Source organism: Dermacentor variabilis, chromosome 1 (genome assembly GCF_050947875.1).
Source record: "Dermacentor variabilis isolate Ectoservices chromosome 1, ASM5094787v1, whole genome shotgun sequence".
NCBI lineage: Eukaryota > Metazoa > Arthropoda > Arachnida > Ixodida > Ixodidae > Dermacentor > Dermacentor variabilis.
Genome location: NC_134568.1, coordinates 64,637,839 through 64,659,250, shown reverse-complemented (window position 1 = coordinate 64,659,250; position 21,412 = coordinate 64,637,839). Strand labels below are relative to the sequence as shown.

Here is a 21,412-nt window from a genome sequence, read left to right as displayed (position 1 = left end):
GAGGAGCAGGCTTTTGTTGAAAAGACAGCGTTTGAGAGAAAGATGACTACGCGCTCCAGTTGTGAGCTCCACGCGCCACATATGACAGCAAAACTTGGCTGAGATGTCCACAGCAGCGTATGCTATCCGCAGACTACGTTTTTTCACCAAGCCCGAGGGGTGGTTCAGGACCATTTTAAGAAGGCTGTTTCCTGGCCAGGCAGTACCTGTTTGTTAATGTCAGGTGTGCGAAACATCAAAACTCACAGTTATTGAAAACTTGTCAAGACACGACAAAAATAATCAGACTGATGACAAGTACAATAAAATATGACTGTGTGTCTGACTGCAGAAAAGCCTGTATGCTATCTGATATACATCCTTTTCATAGAGCAGTCAACTCTAGAGGAATGAGATGGCACTTTGGTGGTGCACCACATGTTGCCTTAGCGAAAGCACACAAATATGAAACCATTGCCGCTTCTACTCTGCTACTGTGATCAGTTGTCGGAAATGCAACTGGGTGTTCGCCACATACGTGCTCCATTCAGGGTGTAAAATGGGGAAAGGTAGAGAGAAGGCGTGTGCAGCAGTTGGCAGCAAAAATAGTGACTGGTATATTAAGGAATGGAATGAATCTGCTGGCCAAGTCCACTGACCACTGCTTCACAACGACTGCCCGTGTTGCCAGCTACCCTTCGCAATGCACAACGTTCCTCAAGGATAAAAAATTCACTCTTCTGCCAGCACTTTACGGGTGACCTCCAAAGAAAAGTGTTCAACTCCAGAGCGTTGACAAGAGTGAGTACCGCTGGTTACACAGCGTCAAAGGGATTAATAAAAGGAGAAACTCTTGCCTTTGCTTTAAATTGTTGATAAATTTGACTTTGCCTTGCCATCTGCTAGCTGCCTGGTTAGCCAGATGGTAGAGCGGCTGCCCCAGAAAGGCAGTGGTCCCGGGTTCGAGTCCCGGACCAGGACAAATTTTTCTTCAACTGTGAGGCTTTTCTTTCGAGGAAACTGTATGGGTTTCCTTTGTAGCAATTTGCTATGTTTGGGTGGATGTCTCATTCTCCTTTTATTATTTACTTCTCTCCACCTTGCGGGCGTCCGCAGAACTGTGACGTCAGTGTCAAAGGGAGTATCACCGCTTCCTGGCATAGTAACTTTCTTGCACTTTATCTACACACACCTATCCCAACTGGAACCCAAACTTATGCCCACAACATCGCCCACGTATCAAGAATAAGTGAATGGGCTCACCTTTGAATCAATGTGCCAAAGCATGGGTGACGGCAACTGCACCAACTACACACGAATGTTCAAAGCTGAACGTTTTGTGACAGTCCACAGAGTAAGCGAGTGGCCAGCAATAATAATTCTTAGCTACAAGCTATTATAAAGTACAGATTATCTACGTTGCAAGCCTTGTGGGCAGCAAGAACAAATCTATCACAACTGAGCAAATCTGCTAGCGATTAGGCAGAAAATAAACAATCAGATAGTGACTACACCAAGAAACTTTACGGAATCAGAAACATGACAAGCCACTGCTTCAAAGTGATTTCCAAATAAAGAATGAAGAGCAAAACACACCAATTCTCACTTAATTTGTAAGTGGAAAGTGTGGAAAGCTGGGAACACTAGGAAGCCTAAATTTTAGCACAGGCACCGTATATGTTATTCGCGCTACTTGGACAAGGTATAATGAGCTCCGAAAGCACTTATGTGTCCCTTGAAGCTGAGGCCAAAGCTTAGTGTCATCCACCCAATCACTGCCTACAATATCTGCCGAAACAGTGGTTTGCTGAGCCGTATTGGGCGTCACACACATCCATTGTAAACATGGAGACAGCTGAGGCAAGCAATGGACACGTCACCATGTGATCAAAGATGGCGGTGCCCACGCAATCACTGTGAAAAGGGTCAATACAGCTGCACACCATACCCTATGATTAAGCAGGTGGCAGCATTAAAAGAAAAATTTAATTATGTACGTTGTCAGATCACACTGCATCTTAGTGAAATCAATCTGTCAATCTGTTATCAAGGGCAGCACTGTTGGCTGCAAGTCTCTACATTTGTTTTTACACAGTGGTCAACACGAAATATTAAACATTTGAGGGTAAATTTTTTTCGCCAAATGCGACCCTTTATAATCTATTTCTTTTTTTCATCATAGATTTAAAAGCTTCAGAGTAACCCATCTCGAAAAACATTTACCACAATTTTTTTCGAGTGACCATAATGTGACAAAAAAAAGCATTTTCCGTAGGTAAACATGTATTGTTTATTCATTAATATCAATGGGCTTGCATAAATACGTATAATAAGAATTAAAGGAGTAGATACACTGCAATAGATATACGTATTCCGATTCGGCACTTGGGCAGTAGTCCGCATTGAAAAGATCGCCACTTGACTCACTTGCAGAAGAGCAACCGGCGCACACGCCCACAGCGTAATTGAAGCATGTATGTGAGCACACACAAGAAAACTCTATGGTTGTGCGCCCATCAGAAAAACTAAATTATTCAGAAACTTGCAGTAATCATTTGCCCCATCGCCAACGTGGGGCAATCAGTTTTCGCAGGTCTCCAGAAAAGAACCACAGGCACGGCAGCGTCATTTGTAATACAGTCGACTCCCAATAATTCGAAGCCGCTTAATTGGAATTCTCGGTTAATTAGAAGTGAAGTGCTGGTCCCGTCAGTTTTGCATGTAATCCTATAGAAGAAATCGCTCGATAATTCGAAGTCCTCATCCAGTAATATTGTTTAATTGGAAGTTAATTTTCAGCAGGGATCCTCGAGGTGACCGTCATTCTTTGGCAGAATGTGCAATTTTTCAAGTGTTGCAACAGTTCCGTGCTCCGTGTTGGTGTCATCGCCACCGCAGCCGCCCGCAACGCCATCCTTCTTGGAGCGGCGCGATTATTCATTGCTACGGCTGCCGTTGCCTCCGCGATCAACTCTGGCGGGAGGCGAAGCGGCTTCCGCCGGAGGCCACGTGCAGCTGCCGCGCGTGGCCGGAGCTGATCGCGGAGGCCACGCGGGTGTCACAGGTGCACGCAGCGTTGCATACTGGCAGTGGCGAGATTGTGTGAGATTAGTCTTGCAGCGTGCGCATCGTATGTCGAGGCGTTTGTTGGTCGAGCGCCTTTGTGCGGGAAGCTCGTAGGCTAGGTTGTTCCACGGGGTACCTAGTTGTGCAGTTTATAGCCATGGCAAACCGTGGCTCTTATCGCACGCTCGACCTGGCAACGAAAGTCGAGGTTTTGAAGGAAGTTGAGAAGGGAAGTGCCGACAAACAAGACATAGCGCGGAAGTACGAGATCAAGCCGAACACGCTCTCAAACTACATCAAGAACAAGTGCACAATAATGGATGCATTTGAGAACGACAAGTTCAAGACTTCTCGGAAGCGAATGCGCACCGGCGCTTACCCAGAGTTGAAGAAGGCTCTGCTGGTTTGGATTAGGGAGGCCAGGAGCAACAAACTTCCTCTCAGCGGAGACATCGTTGCGATGAAAGCCCGAACGCTTGCAGCAATGTTAGGGATCGATGACTTCATTTCATCAGATGGATGGCTTACGCGCTTTAAAGATCGCCATGACCTGGTTTTCAAGAGCGTGTGTGGTGAAAAGGAGTCCGTTAACCAGGAAACATGCGCCACGTGGAAGGACGGAAAGCTGCGTGAATATCTCGCCGCATACAGACCGGAAGACATCTTCAATGCAGATGAGACTGCACTCTTCTATCGGCTTCTACCAGAGAAGACCCTGACATTCAAGGACGACGACTGTGCTGGGGGCAAACGCAGCAAGGAGAGAGTGTCGGTGCTGATCGCGGCAAACATGACTGGCACGGAACGATGTCGGTTACTTGTGATCGGGAAAGCCGCGAAGCCGAGATGTTTTGAAGGCGTGAAGACGCTGCCTGTGGACTATGAGGCGAACAAAAAAGCGTGGATGACGGCCGAAATCTTCAAGAGCTGGATAAGCAAATTGGACCGCAAGTTTGCTGCTTCGGACCGCAAGGTGTTGCTCCTTGGCGATCACTGCAGTGCTCACGAGAATGTGCCAGCCTTGAGTGCAATACGCCTCGCATTTTTGCCTGCAAACACAACGGCTGTTTTGCAGCCAATGGACCAAGGCATAATCAAGAATGTTAAAGTCCTGTACAGGCGGCACCTCCTCGAGCGCATGATTTTGTGTATGGATAGCTCCACAAAGTACGAGGTGAGCCTGCTTAGTGCCATCCACATGTTGGCGCGAGCATGGGATCGTGTGAAGCAAGGAACAATCGCAAACTGCTTCAGGGCTTGCGGTTTTGTGGCAGCTTCTTCGGAGGATGCCTCTGAAATTTCAGCGGAGGAAGCGTCAACAAGTGAGCTTGACGGCACTGATTTTGGTGATGCTCTCGGGGACGTCAATTTTGAAGATTACGTCGCCGTAGACAAGGCGGTCGAAATGTGCGGTGCGCTGACGGATAGCGAAATTGCAGAGATTATTCGGCCCCAGGAAGCGACCCAGGAAAGCGACGATGACGTTGAAGGCGAGCCGCAACCTAAGGCTGCCGATGTAGCTGCGGGCCTTGCTCTCGCGGAGCGCTTCTTTGCTGCTGAAGGTAACGCGGAAGAAGCGTTCCGCCACATCTACAGCCTGCAGAACTTGCTTTCAGCAGCGCGATTCGGCAAGAAGCAAAGCAAGATGACCGACTATTTTTCTTAGAGAAAATACTCGATTTCGCCACAAATAAAGTGCTGTTTTTTGTGTTTTGTGCTTAATTGGAAGTTCGTTTAATTCAAAGTTTTTTGCGGTCCCCGTGAACTTCGTATTAACGGGAGTCGACTGTACCAGTACCTGCCTGTGAACAGATGTGATCTAGTGGTGACCCTTTCAGAGGTTAGAAACCAGATAAACATCACTTAGTACGAGTGCAAAACAGAAACAGCCCACAAGACGAAACGAAAACTAACTGTTTACATGCCTGCACGAGTGGTCACTGACGTGCTGGCGTTAACAAGCCATGGAATTAAAGCCAAGAGACTATGAAGCAAAAAGGAAAAAGAAAAGACAAATTCTTGTATCCCTGCCACCCTGTGTGGAAACAGAGAGAGCTGAAAAATTGTTGCGTTTTTCAAACATACAGACTGCGTGGTAATTACAGTAGAACCTCGTTGATACATTCCCATTACTTACGTTTTCCCAGCGCCAATGTTCGCAATCGAGAACAGAAAAAATGACCCAGTAGAGTTGCACTCATCTTTTACCGGTTCATACGTTTCCAGAACACCCAATTTTTCAGCAGCAATGTTCAGTATGTCACCAAACTACGATTGCGTGATATGTTTTCAGGCCACTAGATCCCATGTAAACAAGAAAATGCGCAAGGCGCGCGCCATTGAGAACAGTATATAACTGCCCGCCAAGACAGCTTCACCACAATACTCGACCGCCCATGTCACATGAAAGCGCTGGCACGCACTTTCTTATTTCGGTACCAGCAAATCTTCTCCAGGGGTCATCACGTGCGGCATTCACAGCTATCACTGCCAATCCTATTGCGATAAGCACCTTCGCCTATCTGTTTCACAGCGCGTGGTGCCGTCGGAAGCATAGGGCACGCTTTTAATAGCTGAAACATGATGCCGTTCCCTGCTACAGACTTCGATCGTATACAGTCGAACCCGGCTATATCAAACTCACAAAAAAACGCCTATCAGTTTGATATAGAACATAATTCGATATTAGCCTGCTGAATAATTGGATGTCATAAAAGCACATATCATTTATAAAATCACTTCATTAATGAAACTAGCTTAGTTTTGCATGAAATAGTCCTGCATTTCTTTGTGCTTGGGCTTCGCTGCCTGCGACGCATGCAATTCTCCACATTGTCTAAGGAGTCGGGAGCAGCTGAGGCCGCAACCTTCTGCATTCGTGCAGAAGCACCGGACTAGTGAGAGCGCACCAATCACTTCGGAGGATGTAGGCAAAGGACCGTCGTTGCTTTCCTCATTGTGCCCTTTTTCACTTGAGCCCGGTACGATGTCGGCAATGTAGTCTTTGTTTTCGGGCTCTCCCGTGGTCGCGACACCATCATTTGCACTCACAAACTCGTCCACTGTTGATTCGTCAACAGCTTCCGGAAATTCTGACAGCTCACTCCAAGTTTCGGCAACACCGGCAACGGCTGCGTCGCATTCATCAGAACTTACAGTCCTCACCAATCACGCGGAAGCCGGCACGGCTGAAGCAATTGCGGATGAACCACTCGTACACGGCCATGCATACGCGTCGGGCGCCACGGGCACCGGGGCGAGAGTTTGGCCACTTTAGCCCTAATTTCCCCCTTATTCTTTAAGATCGTCCGGAGAGTGTTCCTCGGAATCATTCCCGCTGCGGGGACACATCTGACTTCTCACCGCGTTCGACCCAATTTCCCCCTTATTCTTCAAGATTGTCCTGAGAGTGTTCCTCGGAATCATTCACGCTGCGGGGACACATCTGACTTCTCACCGCGTTCGACCCGATTTATGATTTCGAGCTTCACGACAAAAGGCAAATTCTGCCGCTTCATCACGGCAACACTGCGGGAGAAGGCCCACAAGGCACACACACAATGGACCAGAAAAGCACCGAGACAACTCGCACTTTCGCCATTTTGCATGACGAGGGCACAAGAGCCTCTGATTGGCTGTCTGAGCAAGCGCTGCAGGCGGGCCTGGATCATTTCTTGCAGGGGGGTGTCGACGGCTCCCGAAGCAGCGCAGTCACAGTAGGGAGAGCGGTTGGATGGAGCCGCGCCATCGGGTTTCCCCGCAACCGCGAGGGAAAGCCAACTTCTGGGGGCACTTTTCCACCGCTTGACGTTCGATATACTGGGGGTCGCTGCTATTTTTTTCAATGTAAACGTAATTTTTGCTATATATACTCATTGTAACTATACCGTGCCCAGAAATTGTTCGATATATAGAATAATTCTATGTAAACGGGTTCGATATAGTTGGGTTCGACTGTACTCGTATACGTTTTCCAGTCGCTTGATCCCATGTGAACAAGAAAAGGCATCAGCCGCACTAATCGAGACCAATATACTTATATAGTCGCCAATCTCACATAAAAATGACGGCGCGCAGAGTTTCTTATTTCCATACCAGCAAATCTCCGGCCGGGCCGTTGCACACCGCATTCATAGCTATCGCCGCCAAACCTATTGCGATAAGCGTCTTCACCTACCTGTTTTACAGAGCATGGTGCGCAGTGCGTTGTACCATCAGTAGCGTACTGCATGCTTTCAGTAGGCGATAAACCAAATGCGCCACCATCCTCTGCTACAGGCGGCACAATATGGGCATCACGTTTCACTTCGGTGGCATGCGTCGTCGTCCACCAGCTCGACGCGCGTCAGAATCTCCAGCCGCAGCAATCCGCGCAACATTTCGCATTAGGTTGCATTTCGCATTAGGTTGCATTAGGTTGCGCAACATTTCGAATTAAGAATAGTTGAATCTGTCAAATTTTTTTAGTTACTTCGGATTCCATGTTTTCCCGTTTAGTACATTTTTTCTCGTGGTTTTTCCAAAACGTATGAACGAGGTTCTACTGTATACGGCATCGACCATTCGCGACTTGTTCGCAGTGCCATATATTTACATGTTTGAGCGTCAACTGGTTAAGTGTGATACCGCAGAAAACAATTCACATCTAAAACTATTTAACTAGTATGTCTTTAAATAAATTCTGGAACATGCGCTCAGATTTTCAAGGTATGGTTCTTTTCACAATCAATGGTATGAAGTCCTACTAAATTCGAACAAACAACAAGATCTGTTTGATTCCAATTACAGTTACATCAGTATTAAATCATTAGACAGTTTTAGTTTAGCGTACGCAACTTATAGCGTATGTTATACACTATAGTGTAGCGTACGCTAAGCAGCGCACATTTTTTAGTTTTAGTTGGCTGGCGAAATCTTTGGATCTCAGAGGCCATATGCCATCGTTGCGGCTATTTCCCGACTGTAGCGATAGGTGGTGCTGACATCTCGAATGTTTCTTTCTTTAGGCTTCGACTCGTTCGAAACGAGAAGCGATCTTGAAAACACCACGAGGTTATCCATAATACTCTGCCGTCGAAGCGGCCTGAGCCTAAGCGAAAGCTGTTTACACAATCATTTGCTACGAACGAAGTGCATTTTACAAGAGCAACGCCAAATTCAATTCGAAGCGGGCAACCGGGACCACTGCCATGTTTCACACAAACTCCGCAAACCACGAAAAAACGCTAACGCTAACTCGTTTGCGTTGCATACGCCCGCTATACCCGCTATTTCGTTTAGCGTTCAGCGCATGCGCAGTGACGACCCACTATTTTTTAGCATACGTGATGGTATAGCGTTCGCTACACTAAAACTGTCTATTATCATAGCAAATAACATATACACTTCTGGCATACCTCTGGCATCCTAGCGTACTATATTTGCTGACAACTTTCTGTGGCAATGAAGGGAAAGCTAAGGGGGCGGAGCTCCTGCACATGTGTAACTGCATTAAGTAGTCCAGCAGCGTTTGGCAGCGCTTTTTGTTTTTCAGAGCAGACACTGAATCAACACAGCTTTCTTGTGCAACGGTTTCGCATTTGCCCAGAGGCAGAAGAGAAAAGCCACAAAATAAGTCAGCTCAACACTCAATAGTGTGTTTTGTCTTATTTTGCTGTCCTAAATAAAGTCTTATTTTTTCACTTCCCCAGTTTAAACTAATGCAGATGAAAGTGTGGGACTTCTTTCAGAAGCGCTCTCGTTTGTGTGCGCTTTGCTTTCGTAGCCTTCCCTTCATTGCCACAGAAAGTTGTCCACTAGTATGGTACACTTCTAGCATTGTAAGCACTTTCTGAAACATTGGTCTTGAACACTGAATTAGAAACAAACTGGGTAAGTTACCACATAGCCAAATTTTGCACTCCTGACCGGAATATAAAAGCACGGAGTATAAAAATATTAAAGATAAACAAAAAAAGGAACAAAGACTGACCTTGAGCGAATCTTGAAGAGATTGGACGACCTGGTTAACACCTTCCATGGTTGCCCGCTCTCTGTTCAGCATCACATCGTCTGCCCATTCAATGAACCTTGATAAGCTCTGGTAGACTTGATTGGTTGTAGACATCAGCACCGAACTAAAACAAGCCAATATTATCAAAACACAGTGAGAAACAGATACTTTGTGAGGTTCAAACAAAGCAATACTACCATGAGAATTATATCTCATTGATAAAGTACACACATTTAGAACATTTTTCTTTAACCAGCCAATCACCGGTCACTCTGGTTATGCAGTGAATGATTGTTTGTATTCATGAAAAGGAACTAAAAGCTGTTCCAATTTAACAAGACAGTTATCAATTTCTGACATTTGTAGAAAAACATTTACTCCACGAGCTTGCTTATTCAAAAATATCCAGTCATTAAAAGTGAATTTTTACTTTGCTTTTTCTTTGCGAGTTCATTATTTTGCTATTCCAGCTTTCCTTTAACCCTCTAAGTGCCATGTATCCAGCAAAATTTTCACGGTAACTAAATCACTTTCTGCATGTCCTTTTCCTCGTTTCGAATAGCAGCAAGGCAGAAAGTTCGTTCTTTCTATTTGTCACAATTACTACAACATTACTCTGCATGATGGGTATGGTGCTGTATGAGAGGATCAAAAGCTATATAGTAGTTTATGGTTGTCATACGAAGACACTAATGGCATTTGGTAAGTTTTTTTCTTTTTTTTTTCACATTGAAGTAACAAATTTGGTGTATAAATGTCATGTATGTTTGCACCGCACAATAAGTTTTCTATTTGAGAGAACAGCATTACATTAATTTTCCTCCCATTTTCAACCAGCGCTTAAAAGGGTTAAATTGGAATAACTCCTAGGTACTAAATCTTGCAACCTTCAAGAACTGGGGTTGTATTGTGACAAGCTTGAATTGTTTATAGGACCAATTTTTGTTAAACGTAGGCAATTTGTAAAAAAAATTGCATAAGCCCTTGCATAAGTGAATTCATTTGTATTACTTCAAAATTGACACAGGGAGGTTAAAATGAAAATTAAATTCACAGGTTTTACATGCCAATACTGCAATCTGATCATGAGGAACACCATAGTGGGGAACTCCGCTAATTTCAACCACTTTGGTTTAACCTGCACCTAAATTTATAAGTACACGACCATTTTTGCATTCTGCCTCAATCGAAATGGGGTCGCTGTGTCTGGGATCAAACCCACAACCTCAAGTTCAGCAGCGAAAAAGAGAGGTTAAATTTGACTTTCGCTTAAACAGGAACTTCGCTGAATGCTGCAGAGCTCACCTCTGGTCATTGATGAGGTCTTTCTTAAGAAGTGAGATAAGGTGCAACACATATTCCAGGACAATGCTTGCAGAGCCAGGCAGGTGGCCCAAGGTGTTTTTTTCAACCGAGTCTTGAAAATATCGCAAGGCATTGGAGATTTGCTTCATGTCATTGTTCACTTGTGAATCACCCTGTAAAGGTAAAATATTGCTTGCTGATGCCTAAAACTGGGTCACACTACATGCAAAGTATTTTTAGAATATTACTCTGAAGTTCCAGGAAGCATCGTAGGCATTTATATTACAGGAGTTCTTAATGCAAAGACCACACAACTATTAGCAACAACACCCTAGTGGGTGGCCTTTGGCATTCATGATACTGAATGTTGATAATCAATGATGTCATTTGTTAGTCTCACACATTTCAAGAAGCGCGTCTATCTGGTCTTCTGTGCATGTTTTTGTGTCACAATTTGTCATGGGCTTTTAGCAAATACAACTACCAACATAGCAACCAGCAAGCTGCATGATGATGTGATGTTACTAAGAACTGTAAGGTTCGCACTTATTTGCAATTAAGATTCTATGTGAGGGTCCCGGAATTAGGCATTGCTTTTCTATTTCTTACAGAGACACACAAAAGAGAGGAAACGTAGGGAAGTTAACCTGACAGAAGACCAGTTTGCTAGCCTGGACTCGGGAAAGGGGATACAGGGATAAAAAGAGAGAGGAGAGAGTGCACAGTTCCACACAGATTCGAAGGTGTTCACAGAGTCTATAAATGGTCGCCAAGACTTGTCGACTTGAGATACTGAGAATAATGCTGAGAATAATGCTCTCATGGATTTCTGTGCCACCAATGCGCAAAGCCATGGTACACAGATCTTCATTTCTGAAAATGGCCTAGAGTCCAGCCGGTTCCATGCTGTCTGGAGGGGTTCACACTCGACGTCCTACCAGGGACACAAAATGTGTTCAACAGTTTCTGTTGTTTTACAAGAGTCACACATGGGTGTATCTCCCTTTCAATGTGGAATGAGTAGGCCTTTGTAAATGCCACCTCAAGCCAGAGGCGGCACAACAATGTCGCCTTAGTGCGGGAAACCTTTGATGGCACTGGTACATAGCTTCAGAGATGGATCAAGTGTATGAAGATAACATTTCTGGAGGGTGGGGGACCAATATTTGTGTATCACTGCTTTAGCCACAAAGTGACGTTTTCTTGCAGTGTCGGTTCTGAATAAGGGAATGAGAACTATTCAGGCTCTTACATGGACAGACTGGGCGGCCTCATCACTTTTAACAGGGCTTTATAAAAAAGGAAAAGGCTGAATAGAGAAGCTAGTGACAATTACAGTAGACTCTCAATAAATGAAACTCCAAGGAACCGAAAAAATTTGTTCCATTTAACAGGAGTTCCGTTTACTGAGAGAGGTGCAAAAGTGCAGATTTATGTGCGTGCACTCTTAATACCATATTATGGAACTCTAAGCACTAGAAGCTGAATGTACCTGAGAAGTTTTTCAGAAAGGAAGAAAACTGCAAGAGGTTTTGGTACAGCACTCGTTAAGTTTATTTGGCAACAATTAGCCACTGTGCACTAAAATATGCACCAATTTTGCTTTGGTTGAGTCCTTGGAACTGCATCTTTAGGATTGTTTTTTCCATGGCACTTAAGCTTTGGACAAACATTTCAGATCCTGGTTCCGTCAGAAAAAAATTTTTGAGATACTGCACAGCTGATTCTGCTCCTTGAAGTGTGGTAGGCTCCACGGTAGCTACCCCTTCAGATTCCTCTTCTGGCTCACTTTCTTCTTCATCACACACCTCAGCAACAATGCTCTCCACCGTATTCTCAGGGCAAGTCACAACATCACCATCGATGTGCACATACTCATCAAAGTCCAGATGGATTTCCTTTAAAGCACACTGCTCTACTACCTCCTGCCACTCAAGGGCATCTTCACCGTCACATTCAGGCAAATCCTGCAAGTCGGATGCCTGGCCACACGAAGAAAATCCCACGTGCCTAAAGCAATTTGCTATAGTTATTAGCAGTCAGCTGCCTCCAGGCATCGCCAATAAGATGAATGGCGCCAAGGATGTCCACCTTGTACTCCTTATTCTGGTCCATACAAACCAGCATCCTCTGCAGGAGACCCTTGCGGAAGCGGGCTTTCAGGGCTTGAATAACTCCCTGATCCATGGGCTGCAACAGTGCCGTGGTGTTGGCCGGGAGAAACTCCAACTGAATCGACTTCAGTCCTGTTACAGTCCCATGTCCAAGGCAGTTATCAACAAGGAAAAGTACTTTCCTCTTCTGCCGTGAAAATCGCGCATCCTCGGTGTGCAGCCATTTGTTGAAGAGGGCTTGCGTCATCCACGCTTTTGAGTTTGACTCGTAAGTCACGGGCATATTAGTAATGCCCTTAAAACAGCGAGGGTTTTTCGATTTCCCGATCACAAGCAGCTTCAGCTTGTCACTGCCCAACATGTTCGCTCCTACAAGAACAGTCAGTCTTTCTTTGCTCAGTTTGCCACTTGTGCATTTCTCACCTTTGAAAGCCATCGATTTCGTTGGCAGGAGCTTAAAAAAAAGCGCGGTTTCATCTATGTTGTAGATGTCGTCGTCCTTGAATTGACGCGTAATCTCCGGAAGCCGCCCTGCGCGCCAGTCGCGACACGCTGTCGCATCAGCTGCTGCGGCTTCTCCTGCAATGGTGCAAAAAACGAGGCCGTTTCTGTCTTTAAACCTTGTCAGCCAGCCCTCACTGCACAAGAAGTCTGTTACCCCGAGTTGAAGGACAGACTCTTCTGCTTTGGCACGGATTAGTGGTCCGTTGATGGGAATGTTCTGGCTCCGGGCTCTCCTAAGCCACAACACGAGACACTTCTCTAGTTCTTCGTGGTCGCCTTGTCGCAGATGCTTCCTCTGGGGCCCGAATCGCGAACTTTCGAAGACATTCCATAGCTTCTCCTTGTTGTGCAGGATCCTCGTTAAGCTGCTTTTCGAGACGCCATGCTTTGTCGCGAGCGCCGACTTCGTGTAAGAGCCACTTTCGAAGTCAAGAATAATGTCCATCTTCTTTTCTAATGTAAGCGCATAGTGTGCACGCTTCTGTGCCGCCATTGAAACAACAGAGGCTAGCCTCAACTTCGCGAGCGCTTACAGGCCACCGATGTTAGAAAACGCCAACGTGGCAATGAAGCACGAATGGCACCACGACGGCAGGAACGAGGCGGCGGGAGGCTAGCCCAGTAACCTCGGCGACTTGAACTGACGAACGACTAGAATAAGACCTGTGCTAAAACAACACAAGAACTGCTCATTCGTTGCGCAAACACGGCTGACTACCAACGAGGTGAGGCTTACGACTAAAAACAAGAAACAGCCGGAACCAGAAAAAACTGACAATGGGTCTGCCAAGAAGTTTCATTTTCGGTTCCGTTTACACGGTGATACGGAAATTTTAGTTCCGATTAGTGAAAGTTTTTTTACGTTATGTGAATACAAAACCAACCAAACTACAGGCGACTGTTCCGTTTAAGCAGCAATTCTGTTTAAGCGATTTCCGTTTATCGAGATTCTACTGTATATTAGAAACAATAAGAGTTTCTGGAGACAGGCCAGTCAGACAGGAAAACATCAAGCAAAAGGTAACTTATGTGTGCCTTAGAAATGACGAAAAGAACACCCGTTGTCTTGGGGTGATCTTACCTTGCTATCGTCATCATTGTTATTATAAACAATGTTACACTGATCTTGGCCTCATGAATCACTACACTGTTGTAACAAAGAAAATGGCACCCTCATGTTGGCAGGCCATGATTATGATGGTATACATATATGCGTGGCACCATTTTATGGTGGCTATAAACACTAGATGAAGCTCACATTGGACATTGCTCTTCACAAAATCTCTACTGCATGTGTGAGCAGTGCTGAGCAGTATCTAAGATACATGTATCTTAAATACTATCTTAGATACTCTTTGGTTATCTTGTACCTATATCATGATATGTCTGGCAAGACGTATATCAGTATCTGTATTTCCGATACATGAAAGAATGTACTGTATATCTTAAGGTACAAGAGACTGGTATCGCAACATCCCTGTGCAAAACTATAAACTTTGCCTGAACTCTGTTTCTCAAGCTGATACTACTGCCACTAAGCCACCTGAATAAAATTAAAGGCAGTGACATTCTTTTACCTTTCCGCCAGAGTCCTACAGCAAGGGCAGGCAATGAGGTCTGCGCGTCCCTATCGGTGGAGAAGAGTCACGTGGTGGTGCTCACGCCGTCTCAACAAAAACAAGCACACCAACATCTGTGCGCAATTGACCTTTCGTTAGTTTCCTTTTTTTTAGTTGCATCAGTGCAATGACACTTGCTTACAGCCACCGTATTGTGCTGCATATGCCAATGTGTGCAGCGTCTTTCGCGCAAATTCTGATGCCGCTATAGTGTCGTTACAGAAGTTTCTCTTGCGTGGTGCTTTGTTACGAAGCTTGAAAATGCAAGAATAGGACTGCCTTGCATCTAGTGGCTTTCACAGATCAGCGATTAGAAGAATCTCGTGGATGTAAGTTTGAATGTTGTTTGGTCGGCAAGCACAGCAGTGACTCCCATTAATTACACAAACAAGCAAAAACTACTTACAGCACTGCACACAAAGAGCTTTTATGTTAAGCAGCTAAAGCAAAATAAATAAACTGTTTCGGAATGAAAATATACTTTGAGCAAGAAAGACAAAAATTTTGAGGTACTAAAGTAAATTTTTTTCTACTGCAACAAGGTTGGTCGGAGTTAAGAAATTTCCGAGCAAAGATTTTTGTGCATACACGTTTGCTGCTACATTAAGATCTATAAGAAGAAATCTGCAAATGTATCGAAGCATATTAAGATACAAGTGGAAAGTGTCGATCAGATACAATAATTACGGTAGTATCTTCTGTCTGTATCTCAAATACTTGTACCTGAATATACCTGTACCTATACACCTGTACCTATACCTATACCTTGTACCTGAATACCTGAATATCTTGTACCGTATCATGACACAATTGCAAAGTATCTTTTCTCAGCCCTGTGTGTGAGTGATTTCTATCCCTTCATTGTTGCTAAAGTTCCTTGTGGGATATTATTCATAAATGCTTATTGATAAGATGCTATTCACCATTAAACTGCAGATTTTTGCCACTGAAACAAACCTCAACAAACTCTGCAACCTAATGACGCCTTGTGTAGCAAGCATGACTTCATTCTAATGAAGTTAGGTTGTATTGGCAGCTTTACTATAAGTGGTGTCACATCAAACCTTTGCTTCAACAAAGACGAGAGCCTTAAGATTAAACGGAAGGTTTACTGGCTCATCAATGAATGGCATAGAATCCTTTGTCATGTTGCAAAACATAGGCTGGATGACCAGGCGGGCATGGTCAGCAATTGCTTTAGATGCGTTTCTTCTATGTAACAGCAAAAACATATGAGAGAAGGGGAACTGAGGGGCTTGATTTTGTTAATCATGACCACATGAAGCCAATTGACAATGAAGCCAAGGAAAGCATCGAGGAAAATAGCTGTAGTTGAAAGTGAAATGTAGAAAATAATGAAGAAAGGGGAAATGAAAGTGGACGAAAAGATAACTTGTCACCAATGGGAGCCAAACCCACAACCTCCACATTATGCGTGTGTTGTACTACCAATTGTGCTACGGTGATGGCTATCAAATCGTCCACTAACTTGGGTATTTATGTTTGCAAGACCAAGCCCTAGCAGGGTGTCTACCAAGGTGACATTTCCAAAATCCCTGAGTTTTTCAGGTTTTCCCCGAATGCCTTCGCAAAATTCCCTGAGTTATGTAGAACTGTGTTTTATGTCAAGATGGGCTGAAACCATATCGCCTGACGCTGTCACTCTCTAGTAAACATATGAAAAAAAAATTAAAGAACTGACTTAATGCAATTTGAATACAAAGGAGTAGTGTTTATGCTATTTAAAAAAAGAAAGAGTAGAAGGGAGGGGTTAGTAAAATGCACAGCAAATAAAATGTCTTAGAAAAAAATTGCAAAGCGAGTCGGACATCCTCAAATACGAATAAAAAGAAGATGCATACAGAAGCAAATATTTTCGAATATGAGCTATTTCTATCAACTGATAGCAAGCTCAGTGGTACCAAACCCGAACTTTTTCACAATTGAGATTTACTCTCAACAGCTCGTAAGTCAAGCTCAACTACCCTGACATACTCTCAGCCCGCGCACGATGCCTCAGTGTTGTTTCACTGCTTTAAACAGTTTACTTTGGTTTCGGCGAGGGACATCTGCATCTCAGCGTCAGCCAACACTTTATTTTTTAAGCTCAGGCTCCTTCAAAGAAGCGGTCACATACTTCATTCCCCGTTCATTCCTCAATGCGCCGGTGCTTTCTGTTCTCGTCCTCCTTTCGCTGCGCGTTTGCCCCACGGACCATTTGAAGCATACACTTGGTCAGTTTACAGTCAACGTCCAATTTTTCGGACCTCCTAGGGGCCATGAAAACTTGCGAAGAATCATGCAGTCCGAAAAAATAAATACGTCTTTTACTGCCCTTAAGGGCTCAAATTGACAAGGGCACATCTGAAAAAGATCTGAATGCTTGCCAGTATACATATTAGGCATATCGGTGCTGCTACTGTGACAGGAGGGAGCAGGTGCAGGCGTACATACTGTGTCCCACCCCTTCCTATGCTTGTTAAGCTTCACCGCAATACTTTTCTAATGCTTCACCGCATCACATAACTGTATTGAGGCAAAACTAACTTTCGGGAACAAGCATTATGCAATGCGCCATGCTTTCCGAGCTTCGAAGTCAAAATTATTGCTGATAACGGAGAAATGAAGAAACACGGAATCGAACGGCAAGAAGCTTAATAGCGAACGTCGAAGCAGCTAGGCTTAGCGTTGCCACAGTGGTGGCTACGACTGCCAGCGGATCCGTGCGCGAGAGCGCCGGTTCAAGGCAGCGAGGTAATCAAAATGGCAGCGGTGGCGGCTTTGGTTAATGCCGTTTCAGACCTGCGGTCACAGCAAAACATCCGGAAAATCGGACGGCGAAGAGTTCTTGCGTCCGAAATTTCAGACATCTGATACATTTGACTCTATGGACTACATGGTGGTGCCACGAAGCTGTCCAAATTATCAGGATTCCGGAAAGTCGGTCGTTGACTGTACACTGGCAACTCCTCCAGCCGAGGACAGGGCTTCAAAGACGATTCGTTATGATTCCTGTGTGTTACTCCAGCCAGCATTACCGTGACTTTTGACCCTTTCAATAAAATTACAGCTAATTTTCCCTGATAGAGGCACAAATTCCCTGAATTTTCCCTGAGTTTTTCCAGACTACTTAAAATCCCTGAGAATTCCCGGTTTTCCCGGTTTCCCCAGTTGGCAGACACCCTGCCTAGGAGTGTTAGCCAGCCATGATGGGCCATGGTGGGCCATGGTGGGTGGATGTGGAACATCCCTTCTTTCAGCCCGATGACATTACTTAGCACGTGATCTTAAGTGAGTAGGCACGTGGCTAATAAACCCTCGCAATGAATAAATGAGAGAACAAGGTGAATCGAGGGGCTCGATTTTGTTAATCATGACCACATAAAGCCAAGGAAAGCATTGGGGGAAACACAAATACCCAAGTTAGTGGATGGACTGATTGCCGTAGCACAGGTGGTAGATGTATAATTCAGAGGTTGTGGGTTCGGCTACCACCGGCTATATGTTATCTGTTCGTCCACTTTCATTTCCCTTTTCTTCATTATTTTTTTACATTTCAACTTCAACTACAGCTAATTTCCCCGATGCTTTCCTTGGCCTTATTGTCTGTTGGCTTTATGTGGTCAGAAAAATATATGAAAGACAAAATGAGCAAATGTGCATTTGGCTCTTTAATAACAGCATATATTTAAAAAGGGCTGACAGGAAACAGACACACAGTGCTACAAAGCAGCTTTAGCTCTACCCTAGTACATACCTACTTGTACTACATGTACAGAAATTGTGCGATATCAACGTGCCTTCTTATATTTCAGTTTACACTAAGCAAGCAACACTTTGGAAGCTAAGCAAATAGTGCAGTCATAGCCGTCTCATAACACGTTTTGCATTGTAATTGTTTTTAATCTGGAAGGCTTTCTATGAAATAACTAAGCTCGTTTGGTGGCAAATAGGTTCAGATCTCCCCCCCCAATGCCTTTCATGTAATAAATACATAGTGTTTTACAACATAAAAATGCAAGACTTAATTTTACATTTAATTATGTGACGCACACCTACATCTTTTTTTTATACATAACACATTATTTTTGGTTGCGGATGAAAACAGTGAGAAAAATCTCTCTAGCCTTCATAGTATTGCCTACTATGTATGAAACGAAGTATAGCTAATACAGTGCACTCTCACTTGAGTGAACTTCAAGGGACCGAAGGAAATAGTTCAATTAACTGAAAGTTCACTAAACTGAATATTCACTAGACCAACATAAGACATGACATACAGAGTCAAAGTTTGAAGTGCAATTCATGGAGCAAAAGACATGGCATCCATAACGTTAGAAATGTGTGAAATGGAATTTGTACATGATGTTATGGTGAAGGGAAGGAAGAAGTTGGATTGGACGAGAGGAAGACGAAGTCTGGCAGTTGCCTCAATGCCATTAACCTCAGTTGTAAATATACATTATTTTACACTCGTGGGCCTGCTTTCTTCCTGCAACAATATCAACGAGTACAAGGTTCATAACAGTTATAATGCTGCCTTTCTCACTTAGAAAAAAAATCTGTAATCTTCTTCTGCCCTTGTACTTTTAAAGCACAGGAAGTAACAAAACTGTCCAAAGAGTCAATGTTTTTGTACACTTCTTCTGGAACAGCTTGCTGTTGAGACACAAAGTCTCTCCACTTTCCAATGTACCCTACAACCTCAGCTAGAGTTATAGGGCTTGAAACTGGCTCGGCAGTTGCCTCTTCTTCGTCTCTACTTTGTCTTCTTCGCCTCTTCTTCGAAAGAAAGAGACGACGACCGTGCCACGACTAGCCGGTTGGAAAAAAACACACACCACGTGGTTTGTCGTGTGACAGATCGCCGCTTTGCTCTGACGGCATTGTAAGCGCCAGCGATGTTTCTTTGTTCATGGCCTCCAAGATTACATGCTTGCAAGTTTTGTGCGGGCGATCTCGGAGGCCATGCCTTGTTGCCGTTCGTTTTCCGCGCCGCCGCTTTGCCCCAGGGACGCTGTAGCGCCAGCGACGTTACATTGCCACAGGAGCGGCAGTTTGATGAGGGCGGGCATTGGTTCTGATCGTAAAAACAAGCCTTGGTCCTCTGAGTGAGTTCGTTAAACTGAAATATTGACTGTTCCAAAATTTGTTTAAGTGAAACATTTTTGCATAGAATTTATAAGAAAACTGCCGGGGATTTTTAAAAAGTTCGTTATTCTGAAATATTCGATAAACTGACGTTCGTACAACTGAGAGTTTACTGTATACTCAAACTGCAAATGCCCAAGTCTATTGACTAGGGTGTACAAGATCCAGTGTCATAAAGTCAGTAGAAGAAAGCAAGTCCAATGTCCTTTATATAGATGCTTACCTTGCTTGGGCTGCCGGCTGGACTTGCTGGGTTGGTATTGGGTGCATCCAGCTCATTGTCCCGGGCCCGAGGCCTGGCCTTGTGTGTTTGCTGTGGAGAGGCAGCCCGACTGGGCGTCCGCATCTGGTGTATTTTTCCCAGAATATCTTCCTTGAAGGAGCGTGCCCGGCGTGCCAGCCGACTACTTCCTTTGGCACGGCCCACTTCTGCACACAAGAGCCAGCCCACAGCTTGATCTTTGAGCCTCCACAGCAAGGCAACAAAGCCACACACATACCTCTGCACAAATGTTAACAGCTGGCAGGACACCAAACTAGACACAGCACAGTGCTGCAGCAATTGCTGTTACAGTGTTATGACAGAACAGGAATCCAGTCCCAGTATGCTAAGCTGTATAAGTCAAATACACAGCAACCTTTGGAGCTCATCAGTGCAGTTGCAGTGATAAAAAGCCCTCAACAAGTAGCAAATCTGGATTCATGGCCTACTTAAAGGACACTAAAGTGAAAAATGATTTCTTCTGCAACAGTAAATTACCGTTCTACAACAACAAAAACACCCCTCTTACAACGATAAGACGTTTGGTAAGCCAGAAAAAGCGCGAGAACGAAATACGGGTGGTGACGCCTATGCAAGTTCCCGCACCTGGGGGCTGTGACGTCTTGGATTTTGATGGAACCTTCTAAGGCCTACTAATTATATATAGCGGTACAGATTGACTACAATGTGTTCTAAAGGAATCAAATATTAAACATGGCAAGTTTCGGGAACCTTTAGTCAGCCAACGCGGCCCAAATGCGAAAACATACTTTGGAATCCCTGATGTCACGCCGACGTACCGGCGCTGGGGTTTCGGCGTGAAATTCAAATAGTGATACTTGTACCTTCATTTTTTCATCTAATAATCAAACAATTTTTTTTTCAATGGCTGCCAGCAGGGTTCTCAAACAATGCTTCATTAGTCTAAACTGATTTATTGTTTCACTTTAGTGTCCCTTTAAGCTTCGTAACATGTGGGATTTTGTCACAACTGACATAACTACTGTCACAATTAGGACACACTGCAGAAAGTCCCCTCATGACAACTCCAGTCACATGTGACCCACAGGCAAAAGTCTTGGAACACAAGCACAGGAAAGTGTACACATGCCCTGCTATGATCAGTGGGCGTCATTAGCCCACCAACAATGGTTTTGAGCGCCATTTTTGAGGCCTTTCACAACACTTACGAGCTAACTGTACAATTTAACTTATAGCAGAAGAACGACAGTTTCATTTTCAATTAAGTTAGTTTTTTTTTTGTGCCTGGTGGAGATTTTTGAATGGGCTTGGAAGATGCCGGAGCTTGAAAGAAAAAATGGCCGCCTCTGCAAGCATCGCGAAGGCTCCGAATTATTGCAAACATGCTTTGTATATGGTTGATATTTTTTGACGGCCCAAGAAGGATGCTGCCTTTTAG

General features: G+C 44.4%; 1 protein-coding gene across 2 annotated transcripts in view; it reads right to left on the bottom strand.

The window, feature by feature from the left end:
• Positions 1 to 21,412, bottom strand: part of LOC142578731 (rap guanine nucleotide exchange factor 1-like) — a 137,753-nt gene that overhangs the window by 105,392 nt on the left and 10,949 nt on the right. For both annotated transcript variants that reach the window (XM_075688258.1, XM_075688249.1), the window contains exons 2-4: positions 19,954 to 20,159; positions 10,343 to 10,515; positions 9,017 to 9,161 (exon numbers count right to left, since the gene is read on the bottom strand). In XM_075688258.1, the coding sequence (XP_075544373.1) occupies positions 9,017 to 9,161; positions 10,343 to 10,515; positions 19,954 to 20,159 (524 nt within the window). The remainder of the gene's footprint in view (positions 1 to 9,016; positions 9,162 to 10,342; positions 10,516 to 19,953; positions 20,160 to 21,412) is intronic.